The 25,737-nt window shown below is 57.1% G+C and overlaps 6 protein-coding genes across 6 annotated transcripts; 4 read left to right on the top strand and 2 right to left on the bottom strand.

Moving 5' to 3' along the window:
* Positions 1 to 123: 123 nt before the first annotated feature.
* J7T54_001974 (1-phosphatidylinositol phosphodiesterase-like protein) lies at positions 124 to 1,203 on the bottom strand (the record flags this gene model as incomplete). Its single annotated transcript, XM_051508131.1, has 1 exon — positions 124 to 1,203. One exon carries the CDS (start codon positions 1,201 to 1,203, stop codon positions 124 to 126), a length of 1,080 nt encoding a protein of 359 aa, XP_051360742.1.
* A 3,871-nt stretch (positions 1,204 to 5,074) lies between these two features.
* J7T54_001973 (uncharacterized protein) lies at positions 5,075 to 6,587 on the top strand (the record flags this gene model as incomplete). The annotated part of the gene is made up of 4 exons (XM_051508130.1): positions 5,075 to 5,204; positions 5,254 to 5,525; positions 5,746 to 5,868; positions 5,958 to 6,587. 4 exons carry the CDS (start codon positions 5,075 to 5,077, stop codon positions 6,585 to 6,587), a joined length of 1,155 nt encoding a protein of 384 aa, XP_051360741.1.
* A 969-nt stretch (positions 6,588 to 7,556) lies between these two features.
* On the bottom strand, positions 7,557 to 14,753 carry J7T54_001972 (THO complex subunit-like protein; the record flags this gene model as incomplete). Its single annotated transcript, XM_051508129.1, has 4 exons — positions 7,557 to 8,450; positions 8,636 to 8,863; positions 9,090 to 10,106; positions 10,158 to 14,753. 4 exons carry the CDS (start codon positions 14,751 to 14,753, stop codon positions 7,557 to 7,559), a joined length of 6,735 nt encoding a protein of 2,244 aa, XP_051360740.1.
* A 1,176-nt stretch (positions 14,754 to 15,929) lies between these two features.
* Positions 15,930 to 17,527, top strand: J7T54_001971 (Homoserine O-acetyltransferase; the record flags this gene model as incomplete). The annotated part of the gene is made up of 3 exons (XM_051508128.1): positions 15,930 to 15,946; positions 16,040 to 16,426; positions 16,483 to 17,527. The coding sequence occupies 3 exons, from the start codon at positions 15,930 to 15,932 to the stop codon at positions 17,525 to 17,527; spliced, it is 1,449 nt and encodes a 482-aa protein (XP_051360739.1).
* Positions 17,528 to 18,330: 803 nt separating this feature from the next.
* On the top strand, positions 18,331 to 20,561 carry J7T54_001970 (phosphate:H+ symporter; the record flags this gene model as incomplete). The annotated part of the gene is made up of 2 exons (XM_051508127.1): positions 18,331 to 18,740; positions 18,797 to 20,561. 2 exons carry the CDS (start codon positions 18,331 to 18,333, stop codon positions 20,559 to 20,561), a joined length of 2,175 nt encoding a protein of 724 aa, XP_051360738.1.
* Positions 20,562 to 21,917: 1,356 nt separating this feature from the next.
* Positions 21,918 to 24,186, top strand: J7T54_001969 (Vegetative incompatibility protein HET-E-1; the record flags this gene model as incomplete). The annotated part of the gene is made up of 4 exons (XM_051508126.1): positions 21,918 to 21,986; positions 22,041 to 23,300; positions 23,442 to 23,849; positions 24,169 to 24,186. 4 exons carry the CDS (start codon positions 21,918 to 21,920, stop codon positions 24,184 to 24,186), a joined length of 1,755 nt encoding a protein of 584 aa, XP_051360737.1.
* Between the last annotated feature and the right edge of the window lie 1,551 nt (positions 24,187 to 25,737).

Below are 25,737 nucleotides of genomic sequence, written 5' to 3'. Positions count from 1 at the left end.
GACAGATATATATGTACACGGTAGATATATTTGTATGCGTGTATGCGTGTACTACTATAGGTACACATTGGGCATCTATCACGTGTTGTAGCCAAATCAGATATTGCATGAGCCATTGTCTATCTAGGCCATCAGCCGCTTGTTCCAGTCCAGTATGGCCTCGACCAGTCGACGCCCGGGAAAGTCGAGGATCACAATGCCTGTCCTCGAGACGCCCTCGACCTTTTCAAAGTCGCGCAGCCACTGGCCCGTCATGTCATTCATACCCACGACGGTCCTGTTCCTAGGCCCGGCGGCGGCCTCGATGGGCAGCACGCCCACCGAGGCGGAGACGTGCGCGAGGTGGAGCTTCTTGTTGTCGAGCGGCGCAGTGGCGGCGTCCATGAGGGCGTCGCGGATCGCCGTCCACTTGTCCGCCAGATGGTAGATGTCAGGGATGATCCAGTAGTCCTCCAGCACCATCTGGTCGCCCTCCCAGGCCAGGCCATACGGCTTGGCGTTCCCCGTCTTGAAGTTCTGGAGCAGGAAGATGCGGGAGCGCAGCTCGCCCAGCGTCGGGATTGGGCGGATGCGGTCGTAGAGGTAGAGGTGCGACTGCGCGCCCGCGGCCGTCTCGGGGGACGAGTCGAGGTAGTAGTTGAACGTCTCCTCAAACGTCCGCGTGTTGGCCTTGCCGATTGGTTTCCCCTCCTCCTTGAGCCGCATGACAATGGCCTCGCTGGGGTGGGCGTCCAGAAAGTCAAACATGGCCAGCAGGACCTCGTCGTACTCGAACCCCGTGAAGCCATTGGCGTGATATATCCTCAGCTTGTCGTCCTCGAGCCGCGCGCGAATGTCAAAGTAGCGCAGGCCGCTCTCTAGCTGGGTCGTCAGGTTTGCATTTTGGCACTGCAGCTTGATATTGTCCGTCATGTTGTAGGTCATGGTGTCGTGCGTGCCGGGGATGCTGAGGCTCGTAATGGGCGTGTCGTCCGGGATGGAGGCCATCCAGTCCGCGTGCTGGACGGTCGAGGCATCGAAAGACCAGCTGCTGGCGAAGCCCCGGTAGCAGGTGCTTGAGGGGATCATGCAGGGCGCGAGGGAGAGGAGGGTGTAGAAAAGCACCATGCAGAATGCCGTGGCTGTGAGGATGAAGGACGGCAGCCGGCGAGGCCGGAGGATTGCCGGGCGCGGGAGGCTGGGGAACTTCTCGGGAAAACCCATGATGGATAGTTGCGGGGGGAATTGACGAGATAAACTCTGCGATCACATTGGGAGCGCGCTTCTCCTGGAAATGGGAAGGTCCAGGTGGGAAGGTCCAGGTGGGAAGCTCGCGGTTTGGAGCGATCAAGTGGTGAGATGCAGGTGGTCGTGGTGTGCTTCAGGGTCTAGCTTGACGACGTCACAGCTGCGCGGCCGGATCCGTGTTGCGATTGCAGCCTGTGATTGGTAGGCCATCCTAGCTACCCTACGCCAACAGTGGTGTCACATCTTTTCTAGCCCATCGCTGCCAAGTGATGGAATATCGTGCCTCTTGCTGCTGCATTCGAAGAGGCCTTCTCTGTTTGCTTACGAAATCTTATTTTGACATCTCATCTCGAAGGAAAACGATGGTGAAAGTTGTAAGCCGATTCAAGCTGAACATAAGAAACAGACGCTATCGAAAATGAAACACGAAGATCAGGCATATCTATCACAAATCAAGTTGAAAGTACGGTAAATCGGGCGACGACAAACGAGCTAGAAGCACCTCATATCGAAAGACGCAAGAACAGAAAATTACTACCAAGTACGTGTTCAAGTGAGCGAACCATGTATGTGAGGTAACTTGCCTTGACCATAACTTAGCATCCGCGATCACTGGCCTACCCGGTAGAGAGACCTCTAGCAAAACTAACGCAGCAGCTTGTCCATGGCACAAAGGCAGACAGGCAAAATCAACCATTGAACCTTATCTCAAGGCGCAACCTAGATTTTGTTGAGCGACATAATAATCTACATAGTTCTGGCGTCCGTGTGGGCGTTGAACCTGGGTTTGGCCTAGAGGTGGAGATGCCTCTCGGTCCATAAAACACTCAAGTAAGTGAGTAAAAAAATGGACCAGTCATTCCAAGTGCATGCATTGTGTGATCGCCTATCTCACTGGGTAACGTGGGGTTGAGTATAGTGATTGATTGATATCAATCAGCTATTAAGCTGATCCCCCCGTTGTCTGCAGGCATGTGCATCGATCGGTAGAGAAAGCACCCCCTGGCTACAGTAGTGTTGGTTGTATCGCAAATCATTAGTCGACAACCCCAGCGATAGACGGTTTTCAAGGACGGCATTGGGGGGTTTTGCAAATTGCAAAACCTTGCAAAACCTAAATCAAAACAAGCTTCCGAATAGGTAAATGCAGGCCGGCAGCCTTCCTAGCGAGAGGGTTGCACGCTCAGTGGGATATACGATTTAAGCCTATTGCTGATCGTCATGAAGCGCCTCGGCTCCTGAGAACTCGGTACAATTTTCACCCGCTGCAACGATGCCGGTGTTTAAGTGGGCTCAGCAAATTCCAGACCAGCATGTTTGTACTTTTACAGCTTCAGAAGTTCAGAGTCAATGTACAATTGTACATCGCGCGTAGTCGCGTCTCGTTCTTTTTCTCGCGTTCCACTGGTGCCGATGCTAGCGCACGGGGGGGGGGAGGGGCAACCTTCTTGAGTTCTGACGATGGCTGTTAATTGATCTTCGAACTTCAATGTCCAATAAAGGACTCGGGGAGGACGGTGTGGATGCCAGCAGCCAGCACGCTCTCAAACGTGTGCCTGCTAATGAAGTACCCTGATAGTTATATCATGTATCCGTACGCAGTGCTTGCCTGAAGTCTCGGCAGTGAAAAGCTTTCAAGTCGTTGACGTTGAGGTGGGGGGACACACCAGTCGCTTAAGCATCTCGCACGCCAGGCGCCGCAGCGCAGTGGCCTAACGCGAGGGTATGTAGCACTGTACAAGTAGTTTGGGCCAGGATAAATCAGACACAGCCTGTGAGGAGCAAATGAACAGACCTGATAAGGACCGGGAATACGTACGCAACGCGGCATGCTTCATGTTTGAAGCGCATCAGCAAAGGTGGCGCCTCCAGTCGCGTGGTGATCTCGTGGTCATGCGTGTCTCAGGGTGATTGATGGAAGAGTGACAGAGTGTGGCTGCGGGGGCTAGCAGTGTGCTAAACTGTAATTGCTTTATTATGGCGACTTGGAGCTGTGGACACGAACTCACGATGGACGACTGGATTCCAGAGTACAGTCTGCAGAGCCTTTGTTGACAGTTGAGGACCGAAGTCTCCGAGACAGCCGAAATATTGGCTGTTGCGGAGCATGGCTGCGAGGAATTTGTCGATGAGATCTCTGGTCGGCACCAGCAGAATAGGCGCCCCCCAAACTGCAGCATGTGATGCCGCCGCATTGCACTGTCGCAAAACGTGGCACGACGGATGCAGCTGGGGGAGGGTAGATGATAATAGTTCTCATACGAATATTAGTAGTACGTACTGTACATACTAGGTAGGCATGATGGATAGACAAGAGTCCACTGACTCGAAACATATCGAGCACCGATCTTCCTGTCTGTTGACGTCGAGAGCGAGTCGTGGTGCTGGAATGATTTCACCCTGCTGGGGCCGAGAGATGAGCTTCATTTCGTTCCTGAAGCCACACTGGGAACCCCGTACGTACCACCCAGCAACTTCTTTCCCACAGCATCACGGCGAGCGTCATTCTGGTCTTCGTTTGGCCTGAGCATTATTATATAAATGCTATCTACGTACCAAAAGTCGTCCAAGGTCCAACGATCCCGCACACGCGATCCAGAGTCGCGCGTCGTTGTTGTGTTGACCTCGTATTCTGCTTCATACTGCGGGCCGCCGAGACGCCATTGATGGCAAGCGCTCAGGCTACGGGCTTCTGGCGCAAGCTCCAGGTGCTGCGCAGCTCCAGTCAGCGCTGTTGTCCGCTATCCACGGGTCCACTCAGCCACTCGGCGGGCCGTGCAGCTCACCAGATGATGATGCATCCATTGTAAGGTCCCGCAAGTGGCAGTTAGTGCATGACTTGATGATACCTTGTATCACAAGCCTTATGATGCGCACTGTGAGGTACTCCCAAGCAATGCTATAACATTTGGCCGGGATATTTCTCTTCCGCCTGGGCAGCGTTCGTAACATCAACAACCGGAAGGAGCAAGCGATCGCCCAGCATGCGTACGGGGGCCCTCCAATCCATGTCGCTCCTGTAAATCAGCAACATGGACGCTCCCAGGCGGCTCGATGGTCCAGTCCCAGCCCCAGCCCCAATCCGAACCGCCCCCGTCAACCTGGCCTCCTCTCTTCCTTCACCTCTTGATAGTCTCAACACCCACCCGACCAGCCATCCTCGACGCCAGCTGCTGTTCTATTTCCCTTTCTTGGAGGACCTGGCCTGGCAACGCTCTTTTTCTTCTCTTCCTGTTTCTGTACTTTTCGCGCCTTTCTCGAGCTGCAGGAAGCCAGCCTGCCGTCCCAACAAAGCCCCCGAGGACGTTTTCAGAGCCGTCAACACGCCACCACATACCAGTCCAACCTCGCCTTTGAGTCTTCCCCTCCCGCCCGTCTATTGCTTGTTTGCAATCGAAACCGGCCGACAACACAGGAATAGTTGATTCCCCCCCAGGCAACGTCTCTAGCCTCGCACACATTCCCACGCAGCCGTGGTATCCGCCCTTCGCCCCAGATTCAGTGCTTCGTTGCATACTGTTTCCGGTCCTGGTCGTACTACAGTCGAACCGCGGTCCTATCAGGTTTGGGTTTACACCATCGTTGGCAACGGTCGCGGAGGAGCCTCCAGAAACCGCTCGGCACATCGCGAGGGGCCAACGGATACAGGGCGACCACCGGTCGAACTAGACTAGCCTTTCCCCTGGCCACACTTTGGATTCATCCCTCATCGACAGCCCTCTCACGCGACACGACTACCGGCACAAGGTTCCATCGCTGTGCTATGAGCTTGCATCAGGCCCATTGCGCTACCTTCCCGGCTTCTATCTAAGCGCATTTTCTTGGACACACCTTCCATCACATCAACATGGCCTCGCCGATATCGAGTAGAGCAGGCCTTGGGGCTCTGCTACTCTTTGCCGCCACTCCAGCCTTCGTGAGCGCTGTTCTGCCACTCGATCTCTGCGCCTCGTTCAACTCTGGAACCACAGACGAATGTAGGTCACACTCATGGTAGTGTCGAGCTGTGATACTGATTCTTCCCAGTCCGCGATGATTACCAAACGAACGGTCTTTGCTTTGATCACTGCAAAGAAGATTACGCCTTTGCCATCACCCAGCAAAACTCCTGCTGGTGTTCCGATTTCGCCCCGTCCGAAGACAGCCAAGTGGATATGGAAAGATGCGACCTCCCCTGTCCAGCCTTTCCCGACGAGAACTGTGGTGGACGTGGTCTTTACGGCTATGTCACACTAAACGGCAAGCTCCCAGAGGGGACACGTGGGCCCACGAATGATGAGCCGTCGTCGACAACAACAGTAAGTCTTGCTGATTCTTGCCTTGCTTTGACATGATTCTGCTGGTCAAGATTCCACCATGACGAACCTACTGTCTGGTTAACGACACTGATTTACCGAACGCCGTCCTCATTCTATGCGCTCTGCCCTCGAACCAACGAAGAAGCAAGTGCTTGCCCTCACCTCCAATTGCCGTTCTTGTTGCGTTCGACAGCCAGTGTAGCTAAAGCCCAATGTGCAGTCCGAGGAACCCACATCGACTGAGACAACCCAGGAGGAGTCGACATCACAAGAGCCAAGCACTACCACCACGGCCACGTCAACCGAGGAGGAATCAACCACCACCACAACTGCCACCACAACTGTATGACCAATTCGCCTTGACGATGCATCTGTGATGGATTGTGATGTTGTCCAGACTGCGAATGCCTTTACTGACATATCTTTGCCCAGACCAAGTCGAAAGCCGAATCAACAACGACGACTGAGACGGATACGGATGACCCGCAGTCAACCACAATGACACAGACTGTGACTACTGACGGCGAAGTGAGGACGGTCACTGTCATCCCTACAATCACCAGTGACAGCGGCAACAGCGGCAACAGCGGGGAAAGCGCCAACGACTCGACCGGGTCACAAAGCAAGGATGACGACGGTGGTCTTGGCACTGGCGCCGTTGTTGGCATCGTGGTCGGTGTTATTGGTGCTGTCCTTGTTGCGGCGGGAGTCATTCTGTTCTGGTTCTTCAAGCGCCGCAAGAGGAATCAGCAGAGTGATTTCACGGAGGACCCGAGTGTCCGTGGCAACTCGTCGGATCGGGTGGGCTCCTCGAACCCCGAGATGAGCATGGGCGCTGGCGCACTCTCAGGCGCCGGCAGCAACTCGCCCACATCTACCAGCAACCGGAACAGCATGCTAGCTATCGATCCACGCATGGATCCCTTCAAGCAAGGGCTGTACATGCGCACCGGCAGTCATGAGAGCATCAACACTCTGCGCGACGACCATGACTATTCGAGGCGGATCCAATCGCCCAAGGTCCTCCGGGCGACAAATCCGGATCCTGATAACCACGGTTGATGGTCTCACCCGCCTTGATACATTTGTGATCTAGGCCTATATTCCTTGAGGACGTCTTGGAACATCAGATAAATCATGACGCGCATGAACTTTCACGCTGTCTACACTGCGAGTCGGGTTGCCGGTGGTCGGGATACTCTTTGCATTTTCGAGATACCAGGATGGCGTTTGCACCTCCCGGCCACGCACTCACTCACACATACACACACAACACACATCGCATTACCGCTCACATCATATTGCGCGGCACTGCACGTCAAGCGCCTCGGCGCGAGTGCAGCAGGAGAAAAGTATTTGTGCCACACTTGCACATATCACTATCTTTTCGAGTTCCCGAGTGCGTCATTCATCACCATCGCTAGGCGCGGCAGAGAACACGAAATAGCAGTAGCAGCAGCAGCAGTAGCAATGATACAGCAGGGAATAATGCAGTTCGCTACGGCATGGAGAGAGGATGCGACGGGCAGATTCTTGTACATATATTGTTGACGATCCTGGTTTGAGCGTACGGTAGATACACAGCACCATGGCATAGAGCGCCCAATATGAATTGCATTTGCATAAGATGGATGTACCTTGTCACCGCGGCACGCATGCAAGAGTCGTCAGAGATACCTGAGTAGTCAACGTAAATTATCATTTGTATCTCTTCGCCTTCCTACCCTAACGCCATTCTCATGCTGTACATCGGCAACTGAAGAAAAAAAGAAGATGATAAAAAGGGAAAAAAAACTACGGGAATGGAAAATCCCCATCCACATTGCATCGCACTCTCTGATATCTCTTTCTCTTCCTTGTGTTTCATCCTTGCACATTGATAGTACAAGTAGTGAGTATGGGTAACAGATACTGCCGCCGCAGCCGCCGTCAGACACGCTCATTCTCCATCCTCCGTGGTTGATGGTGCAACCTCCGCCCGGACATGTCTGGTGTAGCGTTCAATTTTTTCATAGCGGACAATTGCGTGCCCTAACGCCGTTGTCGTTTGTCGCGACTATGGTCACCGGGAGGGCCTTGGGGTGGTGGTGGTAATTGTGATGGTGGCGCTGGCAACCCCGAGCCATCGTCTGTCCTCCGTCGGCGACGATCGTCACCGCCTCGGCTGCTGCGGCTGCCGTCATCGTTGCGGTAGCGCCCTGAGCCAGAGGACGATGGTGGCGGGAGCATGCCGTCCTTGAGGAGGCTGCCGCCGCCGCCACTGGCTCCGTTTTGTCGACGAGACGACGAGTCGCGGGACTCGCTGCCGCCACCGGCACCAGATCGTCTGCCTTCCCTCTCGCGGTATTCGCGGTGGTCCTTGTGCTCCTTGTCACGGGCAGGGCTGCGCTCTCGCTCGCGGTCCCGGCTGCTGCGGCGGGAACGGTAGGATCTATCGGACCTGTCCCTGTCCCGGTTGTCGCGACGGCCGCGGCTGTCGTGGCTGCCGCTGTTGCTGCTCTCCTCGAAGCCGCCGTTGGAGGGTTTGCTTCCCATCATCGGGTCGGCACGCTCGTGACCGGGGGTCGTGACGGGCGAGCCTCCTGTGAGGACCTGCACATCCGAGTTGGCCAGCATGGTGCGTGGCTGGCCTCGACGAGGGCCGCTGCCTGCGTTGCCGCCCCCAACGCCACCGCCGACGCTGGGGCTGTTGGCCTGCAGTACGTTGTTGATGCCAGCGAGCTGCCTCGTGCCTTGTCGGGCATTGTTGTTGTTCGGTGGTCGATCCCTCGAAGAGTTGTCGGCCGCGGCCGCGGCAGCCGCAGCGTGCGCATTGGCACGAGGGTCACTCCTGGGGCGATCTGGTGCATCGGCAGTCGGGCCTTGCTGTGCGGGGCCAGGTCCAGCTGACGGTGACGCCGGCGCTCCTCGTCCAGAGTTGCCAAGCTGGGCCAGACGTGCGGGATGGACTCCCCCGCCAGACGGAGCGTCGTTCATGTTCCTTGATCGATCATTGTGATGTGAGTGACCGCCCCCGGGTCCCATAGGCGGCTGATTGGGCGGACCAGGGGGGGGAGGTCCGTCGTTGTGTCGGCCACCACCGTGTCCACCAGGCCCATGTGAGTGCGTACGTCCGGATGCAGGCCCGGTAGGCGGCTGACGTTCTGGCGCTTGTTGCGTGCTGTCCTGCTGCGGGTGCGGCCGCGGCGGTAGGGGCCCAGACGAGGAATGGCCCCCATAGCGCTGGTCAGATCCAGGCGCGCTGGGAGAAGGCAGAGGGTGTGCGTGTCCGTGACCCTGAGGACCAAGGTGTCCGCCCCTAGCACCACGTCCGCGACTCCTAGGGCCGGAGGGGATGTCTGGGGTCGACTGCACGGGGTTGAGTCGCCCGTAGTTGGAGTCTTCGTGGGCGCGAGGGTCAAAATTCTGACGCATAGTGTCCGGTCCACTGGGGAAAGGTCGGTCTCGGGGACCGGGGGATCGCTCGCGGCCACTACGAGCAGGCGGACGACCATCATATGATTGATCGAGCTGGCCAGGGCCGCCTCGTCGCGGGGAGTGCGTCCTTCCACTTCTGTCTCTCACGTCCTCTCGGCCGGGCCTGGACGGTGTACCACTGGCATCAGCAGCTGGGCCGCCTAGCAGGGCTGCCCGGTCGGGGTTGATGTGTTCCGGTGTCTCAGCCGGCCCAAGACGGCGTCCACGACTCGGCTTTTCCGAGTCACCGACACCACGAGGTCCGGGGCCAGAGCCGGGCGCATCGTGACGCAGCAGCGCCGCACGCTCGGGGTTGATGGGCAAGTCGGGATTTTGAGGCGTTGGCAGTTGATGAGCGGACGGTGGTCGCTCAGGAGGGAGCTCACTCACCCTGCCGCCGCCACGGCCTTCACGCAGAGGCCGTTCGCGCTCCTGGCCGGGAACGGGTCGTGGCCCATGATGCGATTCGCGGGGGTCGAGGCCACGTCGGTCCGGCGGTTGGCTCATGTTGTGCTCCGCCCAGTCCTTCTCCTGACGCCAGTTGTCACGCGGATCGTGTCGATGTTCGCGAGTATCGCGTACGTCACGAGTCCCTCGCGAATCGGAGCGAGGGTCCCGAGCAGGGAGTCCTTCTCGTGGGGAGCTGCGCGCGTCCTGCCCTTCACGGCCACTTCGAGTCTCCCGAGGTTCTCTGGTCTCCCTGGGGTCACGTCGGTCGCCTGGACGAGCAGGTGTGTGAGCGAAACGATCACTACTGTTAGGGTGAGCAGGTATCGGGACATCCGGACGAGTGGGCAGGTGGTGAATGGGGCGATTCGGCAGGTTTCCAGGTCTGTTGTTATCGTTCCTGGACGTCGAGGAGCGTGAGGTATTGGATGAGGCCATGTCTCTCTTTGGTGTATCTCGTCCATGGGCAGGCGAGGGCTTTGACGGGAGGGAGTCGGTATTGGACTTGGCTGGTTGACTTGACCCGTCTGCGCCTCTTGTCTTCGCGGCATCAGCCACCTCGCCATCTTCCGCGTCGTTGCCACCGCCAGCCCTTCTGGTGTCGGCGCTTGTTGGCTTGAACTCGGCCGCTGCCGCGTTTAAGCCACCCTTGTCTTCGGACTTCTGGCCGCCTCCCACCTGCTCTGTGTTAATCGAGCGATTCGTGGACTGCGTTGGGGATGTACGTACCGAATTAGGGCGGAAGGCTTGAACCATCATCCACTTGGGTTTTCGCCGCATCAGTTCAGACAATGTCCCCTGGGCCGCCACAGACAAGTCCACACGGTGAGCCGCCTCCTCGTCGCCGGACGACTTGGACGAGGCACCCTCTCTCTCGTGGATGGTCTCGAGCTGCCTCATAAACTGCTTGGCCTGGAAGTCGATTGCAGGGAAGAAGTCAATGACGCGGTTGAGCACAGTCAGTGCGTTGCGGATGTGCATCCACTCCATGCCGCCCAGACAGCTCTTGAGAGCCGTGTTGAGATTCCTGTGCCACTTGAAAAGCATGTCCTGGAATTGTGCGTGCTCGACAAACGTGCTGGGCTTGCCACTCTCGTCAACTGTCAGTGCGAAGCCAAGCTTAGGCTGCTCAGCCGGGCCCTTGGCTTCCCGCTCGTAGACGCCAAGCTTTGGGTGATCCTTGCCGGCCTTCTCGGTCGGCAAGGGGGCATTCTTGTGCCACAGCGCTAGGTTCTCCAGGATGAGTGAGAGGAAGCGCCCGACATTCTCGGCTTCCCGCACAGATGTGGCAAAGATCAGGGCGCGGAGACGATTTGCGTTAAAGAGCCGGTCGTAGAGCGTCATGAGCTTGAAGCCGGGCGCGTTGCACTCGTGTATCATCCTGATGAAGCGATAGGTGTACTCAGCATCGGCTGGCGAGACAACCACACGGGGCAAGAAGCAGCTCTCCAGCAGCTCGTCCGCAATGGCCTCTGGGCTTGGCTTGGGGTCAGGGAACGCCGACTGGAAGTGCTTGGAGAGGTAGAACTTCCACCGACCCTGACGCAACGCGTGCTCCTGACGTTCCTCGTGCAAGCCGATCTGGAAATTCATAAGTTCCTTTCTCTTGGCGAGCCTGCGGTCCATCACACGGCGATTCGTCATGTCCGTTCGATCTTGGGCCAGAGCCTTCTCGGTTTGCTCCACATGCTTGGCCTCTTGGCGGTAGATGTGATCTGGGCAGTACAGATCACCCAACTGGAGTGCCCAGAAGGTGACGAAGAGGTCGGGCGTCATCTTTTCCCAGACGTCAGCAGGCAGAATGTCCCTGATGGACTCGGCGATGGGGGTGAGAACAGCGCCATCGAGGGACGGCTCGTCGGCCTTCTGAACCTCTGTCGCCGTCGTCTCCTGGCCCGTCTCTTTCGCAGATCCCGCCTCGACCATCTTCGCATCCCCATCCTGGTCTTTCGCGGCATCCTCCTTCCCCTGTGTCTCCTTTGGCTTCCAAGGAAACATTCGGTGCGAAAGGCTGCTCCTTCCAATGTGGAACGCCAGACTGGCGTCCAGTCCAAACGTCTTCATGAGGTCCAGTATCGAAGGGACAAGTTTATCAAAGGTGGCTGGATCAACGTTGGCCCAGAGAAAATCGACATACTGGTACAGAATCTTGTGCGAGTCATCAACAATCGTCGACAGATACTTGATGTGTGCTTCGTCCTCATCAATCTGGTACGGACGCGCTTGTCTGAACTGGGCGAGGTTCGTGAGGATCTGGGATGCTAGCTCGGTTTCCGTCAAGGCCTGGATCAGACGTTTGGAGCTCCGGGCGTTGTCGTAGCGCAGGTCGCCCGACTTGACGAGGGTCTGCTTGCGGAGGTACTCGCCGCCCGCCATGCCGAGGATCTGGTCGTACGAGAAGTCGGATGCGTCGACAATGCCGCCCATGGAGGAGAGGAGCTCCTTCAGGATGACCAGGTCGGTCGAGTTGCCAAGCGACAGCTGCTCATCGACATAGCTGAGCACCGGCACGGGTGTGAGGTTCGAATAGCGGCGATATACTTTGCCAACAAAGCGCGACAAGGCCGAGAGCCACTTGCTGGTAGTCAGGGCGTGCTCGGCCTGTGTGCGGCTTCGGGGCTTGCCCAGGGAGCTCAACAGAGACCAGATCAATACGTCGTACGACAGGTCCGTGAAGTACTTGGCGCACTCAACAAACGCCTCGATCAGATTCGGGTACGACTCCAACTGGCCAAAGGCGACGGTGAAGACGACGCCGGGCGAGGAGTAGGAGGTTTTGGCCAGGCGCTTGGCCATCTCGCTTAGGTTGGTTAGCGAGACACGCTTCATGGTCGCTCGCGTTTCCGCCCTGGCACGCTCAAAGGCCGTCTTCATGCTGGGCAGGCGGGAGGTCTGGCCTTCAAACCACTCGGCGTACAGGGCGTAGCGGGTGGTGGTGTCGAAACGCTTCAAGAGGGTCCAGATAGCATCCACCACCGAGGCATTTGCGTGGGTATGGCTGAGCGCTGGCAGGAGGAGGCGTTTCGAGAGTTCCCTCCAACGAGTCTTGTTCGACTCGGAGGGATCAACATGCAAACTCTTGGCGCCGATTGTGGCCAGCTTGCTGAGAAGGGCAGCGTCCTTGCCAATGTTGACGCCGGAGAAGTTGAGGAAGGACTCGCAGAGCGTGAAGATGTCGTCGACGGTCTGGCAGACGGGTATGTTGTCGGTCCATTCATCCCAGTAGTAGTGGTAGTCCTGGTTGTCGCCATGGTCGTTCTTGTCCGGCGTTGGCCACTTGAGGGTCTTCTTGATGGTCATTGGGCTGACCTTGACGCTCCCCTTGGGCACGCCTGTTTGGTCGTAGTCTGGCATATTCTTGACGGGACATGTGGTCGATGTCGAGAGTTTGGGCTTGGACTCGTCAAAGACCTTGCTCACACAGACATGCAGAATACGATGGATGCCATCGAGCACGTCTGAATATGCCTCGGGTATCCAGGGGAAACGACCAAGGATAAAAGTGGCTTCTGGCAGTGCGCCGATGGTAAGGAGTTGGATAAGAAGAGACACCTTTTGCTCATGGGGTTCGTCCTTTTTGGCCTCCTCAGGCTCCTTCTTCGTCGTCTGCGCCTTGTCAGGCTCATTTTTGCCTGCTGGCAGTCGGCGAGGGCCCGCGTGTGGATTCTCGTCCTCATCGTTGGTCAGCGCGCCAGCCATCAGCAAAGCATTCATAGAGCCACCGCGTGCCTTGCGTTCGGCCTCCTCCACCTCCTTCATCTTGGCCTCTCGGACCTTCTCCATGCCTTCGTCGGGTGGTGACAGGTGCGGGTAGAGATCGGGGAACGAAATGAATCCAATTTTGATGAGGAGCGCGGCAAGGTAGAGCAGATTGGCAGGCAGTACGTCGGTAGGGTCGCGGTTCGGCGAGTAGTAGAAGAGCAGCTTGAAACCAAGAAGGTTGGCGGCGACATAATTGCCATGGGGCGGTATTGTCTTTGTGATTTCGACCCATGCTTTCCGCGCCGCGACGACGGCATCATCGCCATCCTTGCTTTGCCAGGCATCGCTGTGTGGATGAGAGATGCGTCGGCCACCGATTTCGAAAAAGGCCTCGGTTCGCACCTCGCGCGCTCTGGTCCAGAAGCTGACATCCCGAAGCAGGCGCTTGGCGCTGTTCCCTGCCTCGTCCTCATCTGTTGTTAACCACGCTGGGTAGCCTGGTGTGGCCCACGTAGGCAGGCCGCCGACGAAAGAGTCGTTCCCTTGGACGAGACCACCCTTGGGCCACCAGGAGCTGTCGCGCAGGAGCCTGACGAAGAACTTGAACTGCTTGACGAGCATAACGGCAAACACGTCCAAGGTCACATCAAGTGTGCGGCCCACGTCAATGTCAAAGGTACCCACGAGGGCCTTGATTCGCTCAAATGTCTCCTTGGGAACGTCCGTGCTGAAGTTGTCGCTCGTCATGTGCAACTCTGTAATGAGCTTGGCGTATCCTTCCGACTCCTCGCGAAGCAGGTTGTAGTTGGCCTGGCGGTAGAGATAGTTGGTCGCATGCTTGACGCCCGTCCTATCGAATTGATTCCGTACAAGACCAAGTTGCGAGAGGACGTTTGCATCCAGCACGCGCCGCGCCAAGTCGACCGAGATGCCCGTCTCCTCGAGAAAGACGCCTAGGGTGGGTACGAAGCCGCCCGCGCCGACGTCGAGAATGAGCTGCAGCAGGTCGAGAAGAAGATTATGTGGTGAGAACACGGGTTCTTTAGACGAGTTGGCCTCACCCAGCATCTCCCTGACACAGCGCCCAGCCTCTGTTGGCGGCATGCGCCCCTCCATCACCGAGTATATGAATTCCTGGAAAAGCAATGAGAGCTCTGCTGTGTCCTGGTCATCACGAGACTGGCAGCCGTGGCTGACAATCCGATTTCGTGAGCCATCGGTCCAGCTCTTGAGCTTTTCGTCTGTGAGGTGTTCGTATCGGCGGTCGGAAGGGGCAGGATTCGTGGATGCCGGTGTGGGCGGCTGCATTGTGGTCTTCGTGGGCGTCGTGAAAGATTTGGGAGGCGCTGGTGTCGTAGCTGGCGTCGTCGGGGGGCCACCGCCGTGCGCGTTCGCTTCTCTGCGCGAAGGCGACGGGCTTGGCTGCGTCTGGTTTCTACCGCTCTGACTAGCCGAAGAGTCTCGACGATGGAAGCTGTTGTTCCTATGGCCTCCCGCGCGACCGCGACCCCGGTTGCCAGCGTCTCGATCATGCTGAGCGAGGGACGTGTCACCTGGGCGGTGCGGTGAGGGTCGCCCACCCTCCGGGGGAGCGGGTTCGGGGCGCTTGCGCTTCTGAGGCATGGCTCAGGAAGAGTCGCTAATGGTAATTATGGTGTGTGTATCATTTGAAGGCTGTTTTTTTTTTTCCGTGCACGGGAAGCTGAAGTGGTGATCAGCAGCGGGTCCTCAAACGGTCGAAGAGAGCGGGTGGGTTGCGACAAACATCGTGAGGGGGCTTCTCGAATCGAAGTCGCAGCTGCTCTTGAGCTGTAGTAGATGGAGCACAGGGTTGGAGCCGTCCAGAACGCTTTGCAGGTTCTTCTTTACGCTGGCGTTGACTGTACGCAGTCGTGAAGGAAGCGACAGAGCTGTGTGCGAGAGCTCGCGGTTGGAGACAAAGAGCAAAGCTCAGGCCAGCGCGGCTCGATGTGAATGGAGTACTCCGTAAGGTAAGGGCGATCGAGCAAATTAAAGGCTGACGCGATTCAGCAGAGGCGGAGAGAGGAAGAACGGCGATTGTCGCGTCGCTGTGCGGGAAACTGGAGCGATCAAGCGATGAACATCAATCGTCCGTCTGTCAGGCAAAAATGGCAGGCAACGAACGAGCGTCGCGAATTCACGTTGGGAACGGGTTACGTAAGGCTTGGCGATTTGCCTGTTTGCCTGTGCGAATGAAGGCAGCCAGTGACAGCAAATCTTGCATTGATTGTGAGTGTCTGGCCCTGGCAAATACGCAGATTCACCGAACAAACTTTTGGGCCTGTCACACACCGGACTTCCAGGTTGTTGATGATTCACACCATCGTTCACGTCCAAGTCCAAACGCTGCTGCTCGCCTCACTTGGCCCTGTGGCTTGACGTGCAAGAACAGCCAGTCTCTGTGGCTGCAGAGGCGATCGCTGATTGGGCGCTGAGTCATTGGGGTCCTCCGAAATCCGCTGCTTCCATGAGCACGACATCGTCATGAACGTGGAGGAGACATTTTCACGCCTCTGTCTGATACCCGGACCATTTGAATATTCCACACGTGGATTTCGCTTCAGACTTGATCAATTGGACATTTTGGGGCAGCAGTATCTCTGTTCTATTTGAAGAGACACTCTTCTTGGCGGTACTTGTCACGCAGCGGCCTCTTCCTGCGTCCAACTGCCTCACCGAGGCCTCACTCACCTTCGAGGCTTGCCAGCCATTCTTCCCAAGACATCCGTCCACCATGTCTTCACAGTCACAAACCCCCGCAGACGTCTCGAAAGGGACATGCACGGCTCGTTACGGTCAGTACACCCCCCAACACCCAAATCCATTGGCTGCCGACATCGGCTGGCTGGTTATGCCCCAAGGACGGTGACTGAATACCAGGAAGAAAGAACGCACAAGCAGCCTGAGAACCCGTTTGCTGCGCTCATCCCTGAGCAGCAGTTTGCCATCATCCCCGAGTTCACGCTCGAGTCGGGCATTGTGTTGAAGAATGTGCCAGTTGCGTACACCGTACGAGGCACGCTCAACGCCAACGGCGACAATGCCATGGTCATCTGCCATGCGTTGACTGGCAGCGCCGATGTCAGCGACTGGTGGGGGCCCCTTTTGGGCGGACCCGGGCAGGCCTTTGACGAGACGCGCTTCTTCATCGTCTGCATGAACAGTCTGGGCAGCCCGTACGGCTCGGCGAGTCCGGTCACGGCAAAGGACGGGAACCCAGAGAACGGACACTACGGACCCGAATTTCCCCTGACGACAATCCGCGACGATGTCAAGTAAGCTATCAACGCTAGGCCCTGTGCGCATGCAAGATGGGTGCTAACCTTGGAAGCCTCCACAAAATGCTGCTGGACGATTTGGGCGTCAAGCAGGTTGCCGCTGTGGTTGGAGGATCGCTGGGAGGCATGTTTGTGCTCGAGTGGGCATACTTTGGCAAAGACTACATCCGATGCATTGTGCCCATTGCCACGTCGAGCAGACACAGCGCATGGGGCATCAGCTGGGGGGAGGCGCAGCGCCAGAGCATCTACGCGGACCCCAAGTACGACGACGGCTACTACGCCTTTGACGATCCGCCGTCGACAGGGCTGGGTGCCGCGCGCATGTCGGCGCTGTTGACGTACAGGAGCCGCAACTCGTTCGAGTCGCGCTTTGGGCGGAATATCCCCGACCCAGCCAAGGTGCAGACCATCAGTGGACGGACGCGACCGGCGACGCCTGGCGAGGCGCACTTCCACATCCACAACGACGGCCACATTGTGAAGCGCTCGTCCATTTCGCGCACCAACAGCGAGAGCACGATTGGCAAGGGCGCGGCGCTCATCGAGCAGGGCGTGTCGGCAGACCCCCAATTCCACGGGCCCGCCTCGTCGTCCAACGGCGGGGGTCTGACAGGGGGCGACGCGGCGATGCCGACGTCGACATACTTCTCCGCGCAGTCGTACCTCCGGTACCAGGGCACCAAGTTTGTCAAGCGGTTCGACAGCAACTGCTACATCGCCATGACGCGCAAGCTGGACACACACGACGTGTCGCGCAACCGGGCGGCGACGATTGGCGAGGCGCTGGCGCAGATTGAGCAGCCGACGCTGGTGCTGGGGATCGAGAGCGACGGGCTGTTCACGTTTGCGGAGCAGCAGGAGATTGCCGAGCACGTGCGGGATGCACGGCTGGAGCGCATCGAGAGCCCCGAGGGCCACGACGCGTTCCTGCTGCAGTTTGAGCAGGTCAACCGGTACGTGCTGGGCTTTCTGAAGGAGGTGCTGCCGGACATTATGGGCAAGGGGGGCGTGACGCCCGAGGCGGTGTCGGTTGGCAAGCTCACAAAGTCGAGCACGTTTGGCGAGGCCGAGGTGGAGGACATAACAGCGTGGTGATGGTAGTTGCAGCGAACATGTTCAAGCAGACTGTTGTCCACCGTACGTGCGTGTATGTAAGCAAGCTCACTTTCCCTTCTAGAAACCTTGCCATGCGGCAGACGAGACGCACGACGTGAAACGCGCGTCCGACGGCGCCATTGGACATGCAAGGCAGCGATGGCCAGTCCACAGGCCGTCCACCAGTCACGAGACGCAGCCGACGCACGCTCCACGGCGTTTGTCGGCCCTGTAGCTCCCATTCCCAATCGAGGAGGTCATCCATGTCGCCAGCTCAGCTCAGGTCAGCCGGGCTTCCACTCTTCTTCGAGGGCTCGGCTTGGATGGCGAACGCTGTGAGCGCGCTCATTGCCTGCGTGAGTGACTGATGCTTGCTTGTCGCTCGTACTCCGTACGTATTTACGTACCATGAACATGACTCTGTCTCACCATATCAGCGCGACTCCACAAGGCGTGGACCGACCAGCTCGTCGACCCGCCGCTAAACCGCCGACGGGCCCGTCCCATTGTTCTAGAGGCTTTCCATTCTTCTGTCGATGCCCCATCCCATCACGTTGCCTTCTGCTTGGCACGGCAGTTTGTCTGTCTGCACTGGTGAGCATCATCACTTCTTCAACGCTGCCCCGTGCGCCTCCCTCTCCTCTCCCCTCCTCTCCAGTTCCGCCGCCCGTATGAAGCGATAGAAGCAGCACCCCTTCCCTAGGCACATTGGGCGGCGACAACCTCGCGCGTGTTTTCTGTCGGACCCCCCGTTGTCGCCGTGTGCCCTGCCCTCTCCCCCTCCCCTCACCAACTCGCCCATCATGGAGGAGAGCCGGCCGCCGCCGCGCAGGGACATGGACCCAGCGACGCAGGACCGCACCGTCGGGGGCAACACGGCATTCCACAACTTCTACAACGACTACTCGCACATTCCCGATCCGAATCTACGCCGTCGACTGGCCCTGTCCGACATTGACAAGGTGCCCTTTGGGTGGTACCACGTGCGCGCCATCCTGGTGGCCGGCGTCGGTTTCTTCCTCGACTCGTACGACATCTTTGCCATCAACCTCATCACGTCCCTCCTGGGCTTGGTCTTTTGGGGCGGAGGCGACCCCGACAATGGCTATGGAGGCAATCAAGGGCACCTTCCGGGGCCCATCAACCAGGCGCTCAAGGCGTCCACGAGCTCGGGCATTATCATTGGCATGATCCTGTTTGGCTGGTTGGCAGAGTGCGTGGCCTTTCTCTCTCTCGATTGTGATGCAGTGTACTGACAACAACCTCCAGCGCCTTTGGTCGTCGACGGATGTACGGATATGAGCTCGCCATCATCATCTTCGCCACGTTCAGCTGCGCCCTCGTCGCCTCCAGCCCAGGCATCGGCTCAGCAGGCCTCATGATCTTCTGGCGCGTGGTCATGGGCATCGGCATCGGCGGCGACTACCCCCTGAGCTCCGTCATCACGGCCGAGTTTGCGCCCACCCGCTGGCGAGGCGCCATGGTCGGCGCCGTCTTCTCCATGCAGGGCCTGGGCCAGCTGGCCGCCGCCGTGGTCGCGCTCGTCATGACCGCCGCCTACAAGGACGCCTACGTCAACGTGCCCAGCGAATCCGCCTGCGACGCGCAGTGTCGCCTCGCCGCCGACCGCTCGTGGCGCATCATTGTCGGCGTGGGTGCCCTCCCGGCCTGCCTCGCCCTCTACTACCGCCTCACCATCCCCGAGACGCCACGCTACACGTTTGACGTCCAGCTCGACGTCGACAAGGCCGACAGGGACATCCAGACCTACATGGCCAGCAAACACCCCAAGGACGAGGTCAGCGCTCTCCCCACGCACACACGCCAGCACATCATCGCTGGCCCGACGCTCGACGCGCCGCAGGCGTCGTGGCGCGACTTTGCCACCTACTTTAGCGAGGGCAAGAATTTCAGGGTCCTCGCTGGCACCTCCATGTCGTGGTTCTTTCTCGATCTGGCCTACTATGGCCTAGGCCTGAATAACAGCATCGTTCTGCATGCCATTGGCTACGGGGCCGGTGCCAATATGTACGACAAGCTGCACAACCAGGCCGTGGGCCTGATCATACTGGCCTGCGCAGGGTCCATACCGGGATACTGGGCGGCCGTCTTCACGATAGACACCTTTGGGCGCAAGCCCTTGCAGATTGGGGGGTTCCTGCTCCTCACCATTCTGTTCAGTATCATTGGCTTTCGGCTGCATTCGCTGAGCGAGAAGACACTTCTTGGGCTGTATGTAGTTGCGCAGTTCCTCTTCAACGCGGGCCCGAACACGACGACCTTTATCGTCTCGGGCGAGTGCTTCCCCACGCGATACCGAGCTCTGGCCCACGGCATATCCGCAGCCATGGGCAAGCTGGGCGCTGTCGTCGCGCAGGTCATGACCATCCCCATCCTGAACCACGGCAAGAAAGACGGTTGTACCGGGAATGAGTGCTCTCCGCATCTCGATCGCCTGCTGCAGCTGTTCGCGCTGTTCATGCTCCTGGGCACCTTGGTGTCGCTGCTGATCCCGGAGACCAAGGGTCTCACCTTGGAAGAGCTGGCTGGGGAGTCTCGCACATCGTACAACGCAGGCTGCAATGGCAGTATCAATCTGGCTCCCTCGAGGGGGGGTTGGAATCCCTTTTCCGGTGGACAGCCCGCGGGCTTCGCCTACCCAAAGGCGCACGCGGCCGGCTTTGCAAAGGGGACGCGCTCACGGGGAACCACCAATACGACGTGCGGGACACTAGACAGCATACGACGAAGACGAGCACCGTTCTGGAGGAGCCGAAAACGGGCGCGCACGAGCAGCAACGACACGTCCGACATTGTGCTCGACGCTGGGGTCTCGGCCGCCGCGGAGAGCCCCCTGCCACCCGCGACACCAATGCGAGGCAGCGGCGTGTCCTCCCCACCGCACCAGCAGATGCCCATGTGGGGAGCGGGCTGGGGACGGATCGACCGTGGCACGCCGACAGTGGAGATGGACGAGGTGCGGCTTCATGACGTTGGGTCCTTGCTCCCTTCGCCCAGGGAGTCGTTGACGTGATGGATACGGGGGTTTTGTTTTGAGCGTTCCATGAACTTGCATATGATACCACTTAGACCTGGGCTTGGCGCATGTCGAGACGAATACGATTTGGCGTGAGTACAGCGCCATCTTCTGACCACTCGATATGTACACCTACCTACTACTCCTGCCCGTCGACTCGAAGTCGACCGTGCTCGTTCCAGGACACGCAAATCTCCCTCGACCCGCCCCTGGCGGCGACGCGATGCTTCAAGCATGGGATAGACGTTCGCTGGGACAAAATGTTGGTGTTGGGATCGGCTTTGAGCACCAGTGGCTCTACTGGCTCGTCCTGCCTGCGCCGACAAACCATCGCTGAGACTTGAAAGCGAATGGGGGCGCCTGCAAGGCGACGTGCGAGGTTGGGAGATGGATAGAACACGTTTAATTTGGCAGAACTGACTACGCTTCACACCGATCATATGAAACCCAAGGGGGGCTTAATATGAAAGATATCTATCTCCACCTTGGCGGCTGAGGAAGCCTTTGGGTGATGCACTTCATGGTTCTGAACAGGCCCCCCCGGGGAAAATCTCCTCGGATAAGTCAAGTTCCTCGCTAGCGTTTGCTGTGACGTTGTCTTACTCAAGATTGCAGATATCAGGTCCGCCGCTCGCTACTCCTATACCATGTGCTCGCCATCTGCATCCTCCCACCACCAGCCAGCGGACTACAAGCGCTCAGCTGCAGATAACACGTCAGACTCAGCTTACCTTACCTTACCCCGCTTGCGCCTTTGACGGTTGCTCCTTTGCGAAACCCATTAATGTTGCCGTTCATGCTCCTCGTTGAAAACTTCGTCTTTCGTCTACTGCTGTATATTGCGACTTTGCCGGCGCATCCCCTTGATCCTCGATCAAGATGGAACGCATTTTTGGGAGAGCCAAATCGAAGGCCAGGAATCTATACAGAGGAGCCACTCCTGAATCTAGCTCAGTCACCTCATCAGTACTTTCGACTCTGCCGACGCAGCCAGCACCAGGGATCGTAACCCAGCCCCCGGTGGATGCTCCGCGTACGACCCAAGTGGGACCATTACCGTTGCACAATCTACAGGAGCAGATCTGGAACCAAGCGTACGATGATTTGAGACAAAAGGAGCCAAAGATTGTGCTAGCCTTTGAAAACACTGTAGCTGCTGAGCTTGAACGATGTGGTACAAGCTTCGCATCAGCCGATCGAACCGAACACGAGCCCACCGTAGACGACAGAGAAGTCAGGTCGTTTCAAATGCAGCAGTTGGTTCAGAATGGACTAGATCGGACGAGAAAGGGGGCATCTTTCAAGCAGGGAATTGATGATAGCTTGCAAGCAGTGCGTGCTATCCGGGGAATCATGGACAGGGCTGTACACGCAGCTCCGGAAGCTGCTGTTGTGTGGGCCACTGTGTGTCTCGGCCTAGAGGTGTGTGATCTAACTTCCCGACACGCGCAAAGGCGTGTGACTGAATCTGGATAGATCCTCGAGAACCCCGTTGCTGAGGCTTTGGAAAATCGCAACGGCATTCAGTACGTGCTATCTAGGATGGAGTGGTACTGGAACTTGGTGGACCTCCTCCTTGACGAGAATAAGGCCGAGGCATCTACGGCAGCACTTCGAGACAAATTGAGGCAGAACATCGTACGACTTTTTGAGAAGCTCCTCTCGTATCAGATGAGCAGTATCTGTCTTTACCATCGCAATGGGGCTGCCGTCATCGGCAGAGACATCTTTCGCATTGACGACTGGGCTGGCCAGCTCAGCAGCATCAAGGAAGTAGAGGAGGCTGTGCAACGTGATTTGGAGCAGTACAACACTCAACAGGCCAACATACGACTGCAGAAGCTCAACGTCACTGCCGCCGCCTTGGAAAGCAACCTACAAGATATCTTTGCAGCGCTGCGGGACCAAAGGGAGCACCAGACGAAGAGAGACGAAGATGACAAGGATAAGCAATGTCTCAAGGACCTTCGCGTGACGGATCCTCGCACGGATAAGAAAGAGATTGAAGAGAGAAAGGGTGGATTGTTGAGAGATTCGTATGCATGGATTCGCGACCATGTCGACTTTCAGCGTTTTCGACATGATGGGGAAAGTCGACTCCTCTGGATCAAGGGAGACCCTGGCAAAGGCAAGACAATGCTCATGTGTGGCATCATTGATGAGTTGGAGCGAGACTCTTCAGTCTCGCTCTTCTACTTTTTCTGCCAAGCCACGGGTGGTGATCGACTGAGCACAGCGACATCTGTCCTGCGAGGCCTCATTTTTGACCTTGCGCGCCACAACACACAACTCACAAAGTACGTGCGGAAGAAGTATGACTACGCCGGAAGAGATCTCTTCTCCAGCGTAAATGCCTGGCAAGATCTCTCTGAAATATTGCGTGCCATGCTACAAGATCCAAGCCTTGTCAATGTGGTTTTGGTCGTTGATGCCTTGGATGAGTGCAGCGTAGACCGGATACGCCTTCTCGACTTCATTTCCACACCTTCGCCTGCCAAGTGGATCGTGTCAAGCCGCAATTGGTTGGATATCGAAGAGAGTCTCGGCGGTGCCGAGCAAAAGGTCAAACTTCACCTCGAACTGAACCAGGAGTCGATTTCCAAGGCCGTTGATTCTTACATCAAGTACAAGACGGATCAGCTGGCACAGAAGAAGAACTATGATGAGCAGATGAGGGACGCTGTTTTGCGTTACTTGACGGCGAACGCCAACGGCACATTCCTCTGGGTCGCTCTGGTTTGTCAAGAGCTGACCAAGCCTACCATCCGAAAACGACACACTTTTAATACACTAAGATCGTTTCCCCCGGGGCTTGTTCCTTTATTCGAACGAATGCTGTCAGAGATCTCTCACTCAAGGGATGCGCCACTTTGCAAGGAGGTCCTCGCCACTACCTTGGTCGCATACCGACCTACTGTCCTGGAGGAGCTCAAGGTCCTCGTTGGAGGGCTAGGGGACCTGCATAAGGAAGAGATTGAGGAAGTAATCAGCTCATGTGGCTCTTTCCTGACTCTCCAAAGCGGCCATGTGTCTTTCGTCCACCAATCTGCAAAAGACTACCTTCTGGAAGCTGGATCATGCGTGGTGGTACCTCGCGGTATTGCATGCCAGCACCGCGTCGTTTTCTCGAGGTCATTGGAGCTACTTTCCGCCACACTCCACCGCGACATGTATGACCTGCAGAATCCTGGGCATCCCATTGACGAGGTTTGCGCGCCCGAGAATGATCCGCTCGTTGCTATCCGCTACCCCTGCGTATTCTGGGCTCATCATCTTTCCGACTGGGTATCTCGGATAGATATGCGCGACGAGATACTGGATCCTACTAGCAGCATTGCAGCTTTTTTTCGAAACAGGTACCTTTACTGGTTAGAGGCATTAAGCCTACTACGCAGTATCTCATCAGGGGTGGAATCCATGGAGACACTCGGACATTTGCTTGTAAGCACTCTCGGCATGCAACACCTTCAAGATGTTGTAATAGATGCTCGCAGATTTCTCCTTACTCATAAGGGGATCATCGAGATTGCCCCATTACAAACATATGTCTCAGCTCTCGTTTTCAGTCCAACCAATAGCATCACCAGACAAAACTTTTGTCTAGAAGAGCCAGATTGGATGATACGAAAGCCACGCGTCGAGGCAGATTGGACTGCCTGTTTACAGACTTTGGAGGGCCACCTCAACGAAGTGAACTCGGTGCTCTTCTCAAGTGACAGCCAGCGACTAGTATCAGGGTCTCGCGACAGGACAGTCAATGTCTGGGACGTAAGTTCCGGCATTTGTCTTCAGACTCTACGGGGCCACGAGTCAGCAGTGACCTCACTCTCAAACCACGGTCAGTGGCTAGCATCGGGATCTGAGGATAGTACTATTAAGATCTGGCATCTGGCTTCTGGTACATGCTTGCAGAATTACGAAGGCCACGGAAGTTCTGTACACTCGGTGACATTCTCCACCGACGGTAGGCAGCTCGCGTCAGGGTCACAGGATTGTATAGTCAGGATCTGGGACGTCACTTCTGGTGTATGTCTACAGAAATTAGAGGGTCATACATCTGCAGTGTGGTCGTTAGTATACATGTTCTCAATTGGCGGCCAACGACTGGTATCTGGATCTTGGGATTCGACTATCAAGATCTGGGAAGCGACTTCTGGTACGTGCATCCAGACTCTACAGGGTCATAAATCTACCGTTACCTCGGTGGCAATCTCCAGCGACAGCCAACAACTGGCATCGGGCTCTGGGGATAGCACAGTCAAGATTTGGGACGCGACTTCTGGTATATGCACCCAGACTCTAGAGGGTCACGAAACTTTCGTTACCTCGGTGGTGTTCTCGAGTGACGGTCGGCGACTCGCGTCAGGGTCTGATGATAGGACGGTCAAGATCTGGGATGCAACTTCTGGTATATGCATCCAAACTCTAGAAGGCCATGATTTCCGGTTAACCTCGGTGGTGTTCTCGGACGACGGTCGGCGACTCGCGTCGGGGTCTCTTGACAATACAGTCAAGATCTGGGACGTAACTCCGGGCACTGAGCAGACCCTCGAGGGCCATAATTCCATGGTGAACTCGCTGGTGCTCTCGAGCGATAGCCGGCGACTAGCGTTCGGGTCTGATGATCATACTATTCAGACCTGGGATGCGACTGCTGGCACACATATTCGGACTCTAGAGGGCCATCGCCGTCAAATAGGCTGCTTGGTATTCTCGAGCGACGGCCAGCGACTAGCATCAGGATCATATGACTGCACAATAAAGATCTGGGACGAGGAGTCTGGTCTATGCTTGCAGACTCTAGAAGGCCATGATCTTGGGGTAGAATCGGTGGTGTTTTCGAATAATAACCGTCTACTGGCCTCAGGGTCTTTGGATGGGACTATCAAAATCTGGGACCCGGCGTCTGGTATATGCTCACAGACTCTGAAGGGCCATGATCTTCGGGTTAGTTCGGTGGCGTTTTCGAATGACGGTCAGCTACTGGCATCGGGTTCCTGGTCTCACGAGAGTATGATAAAAATCTGGGACGTGGCATCTGGTGTATGCTTGCAGACTCTCGAGGGCCATGATCGTGGGGTGACTTCGGTGGCATTCTAGAGCGATGCCCAGCGACTCGCATCAGGATCTCCTTTCTACACCATCAAGATCTGGAATCTGACCCTTGGTGTGT

The sequence above is a fragment of the Emericellopsis cladophorae genome (genome assembly GCF_022114955.1).
Source record: "Emericellopsis cladophorae strain MUM 19.33 chromosome Unknown NODE_40_length_209357_cov_118_235785, whole genome shotgun sequence".
Taxonomy (NCBI): Eukaryota; Fungi; Ascomycota; class Sordariomycetes; order Hypocreales; family Bionectriaceae; genus Emericellopsis; species Emericellopsis cladophorae.
Note: the sequence above shows the minus strand (reverse complement) of the source record. Positions and strands in the feature narration are given on the sequence as shown.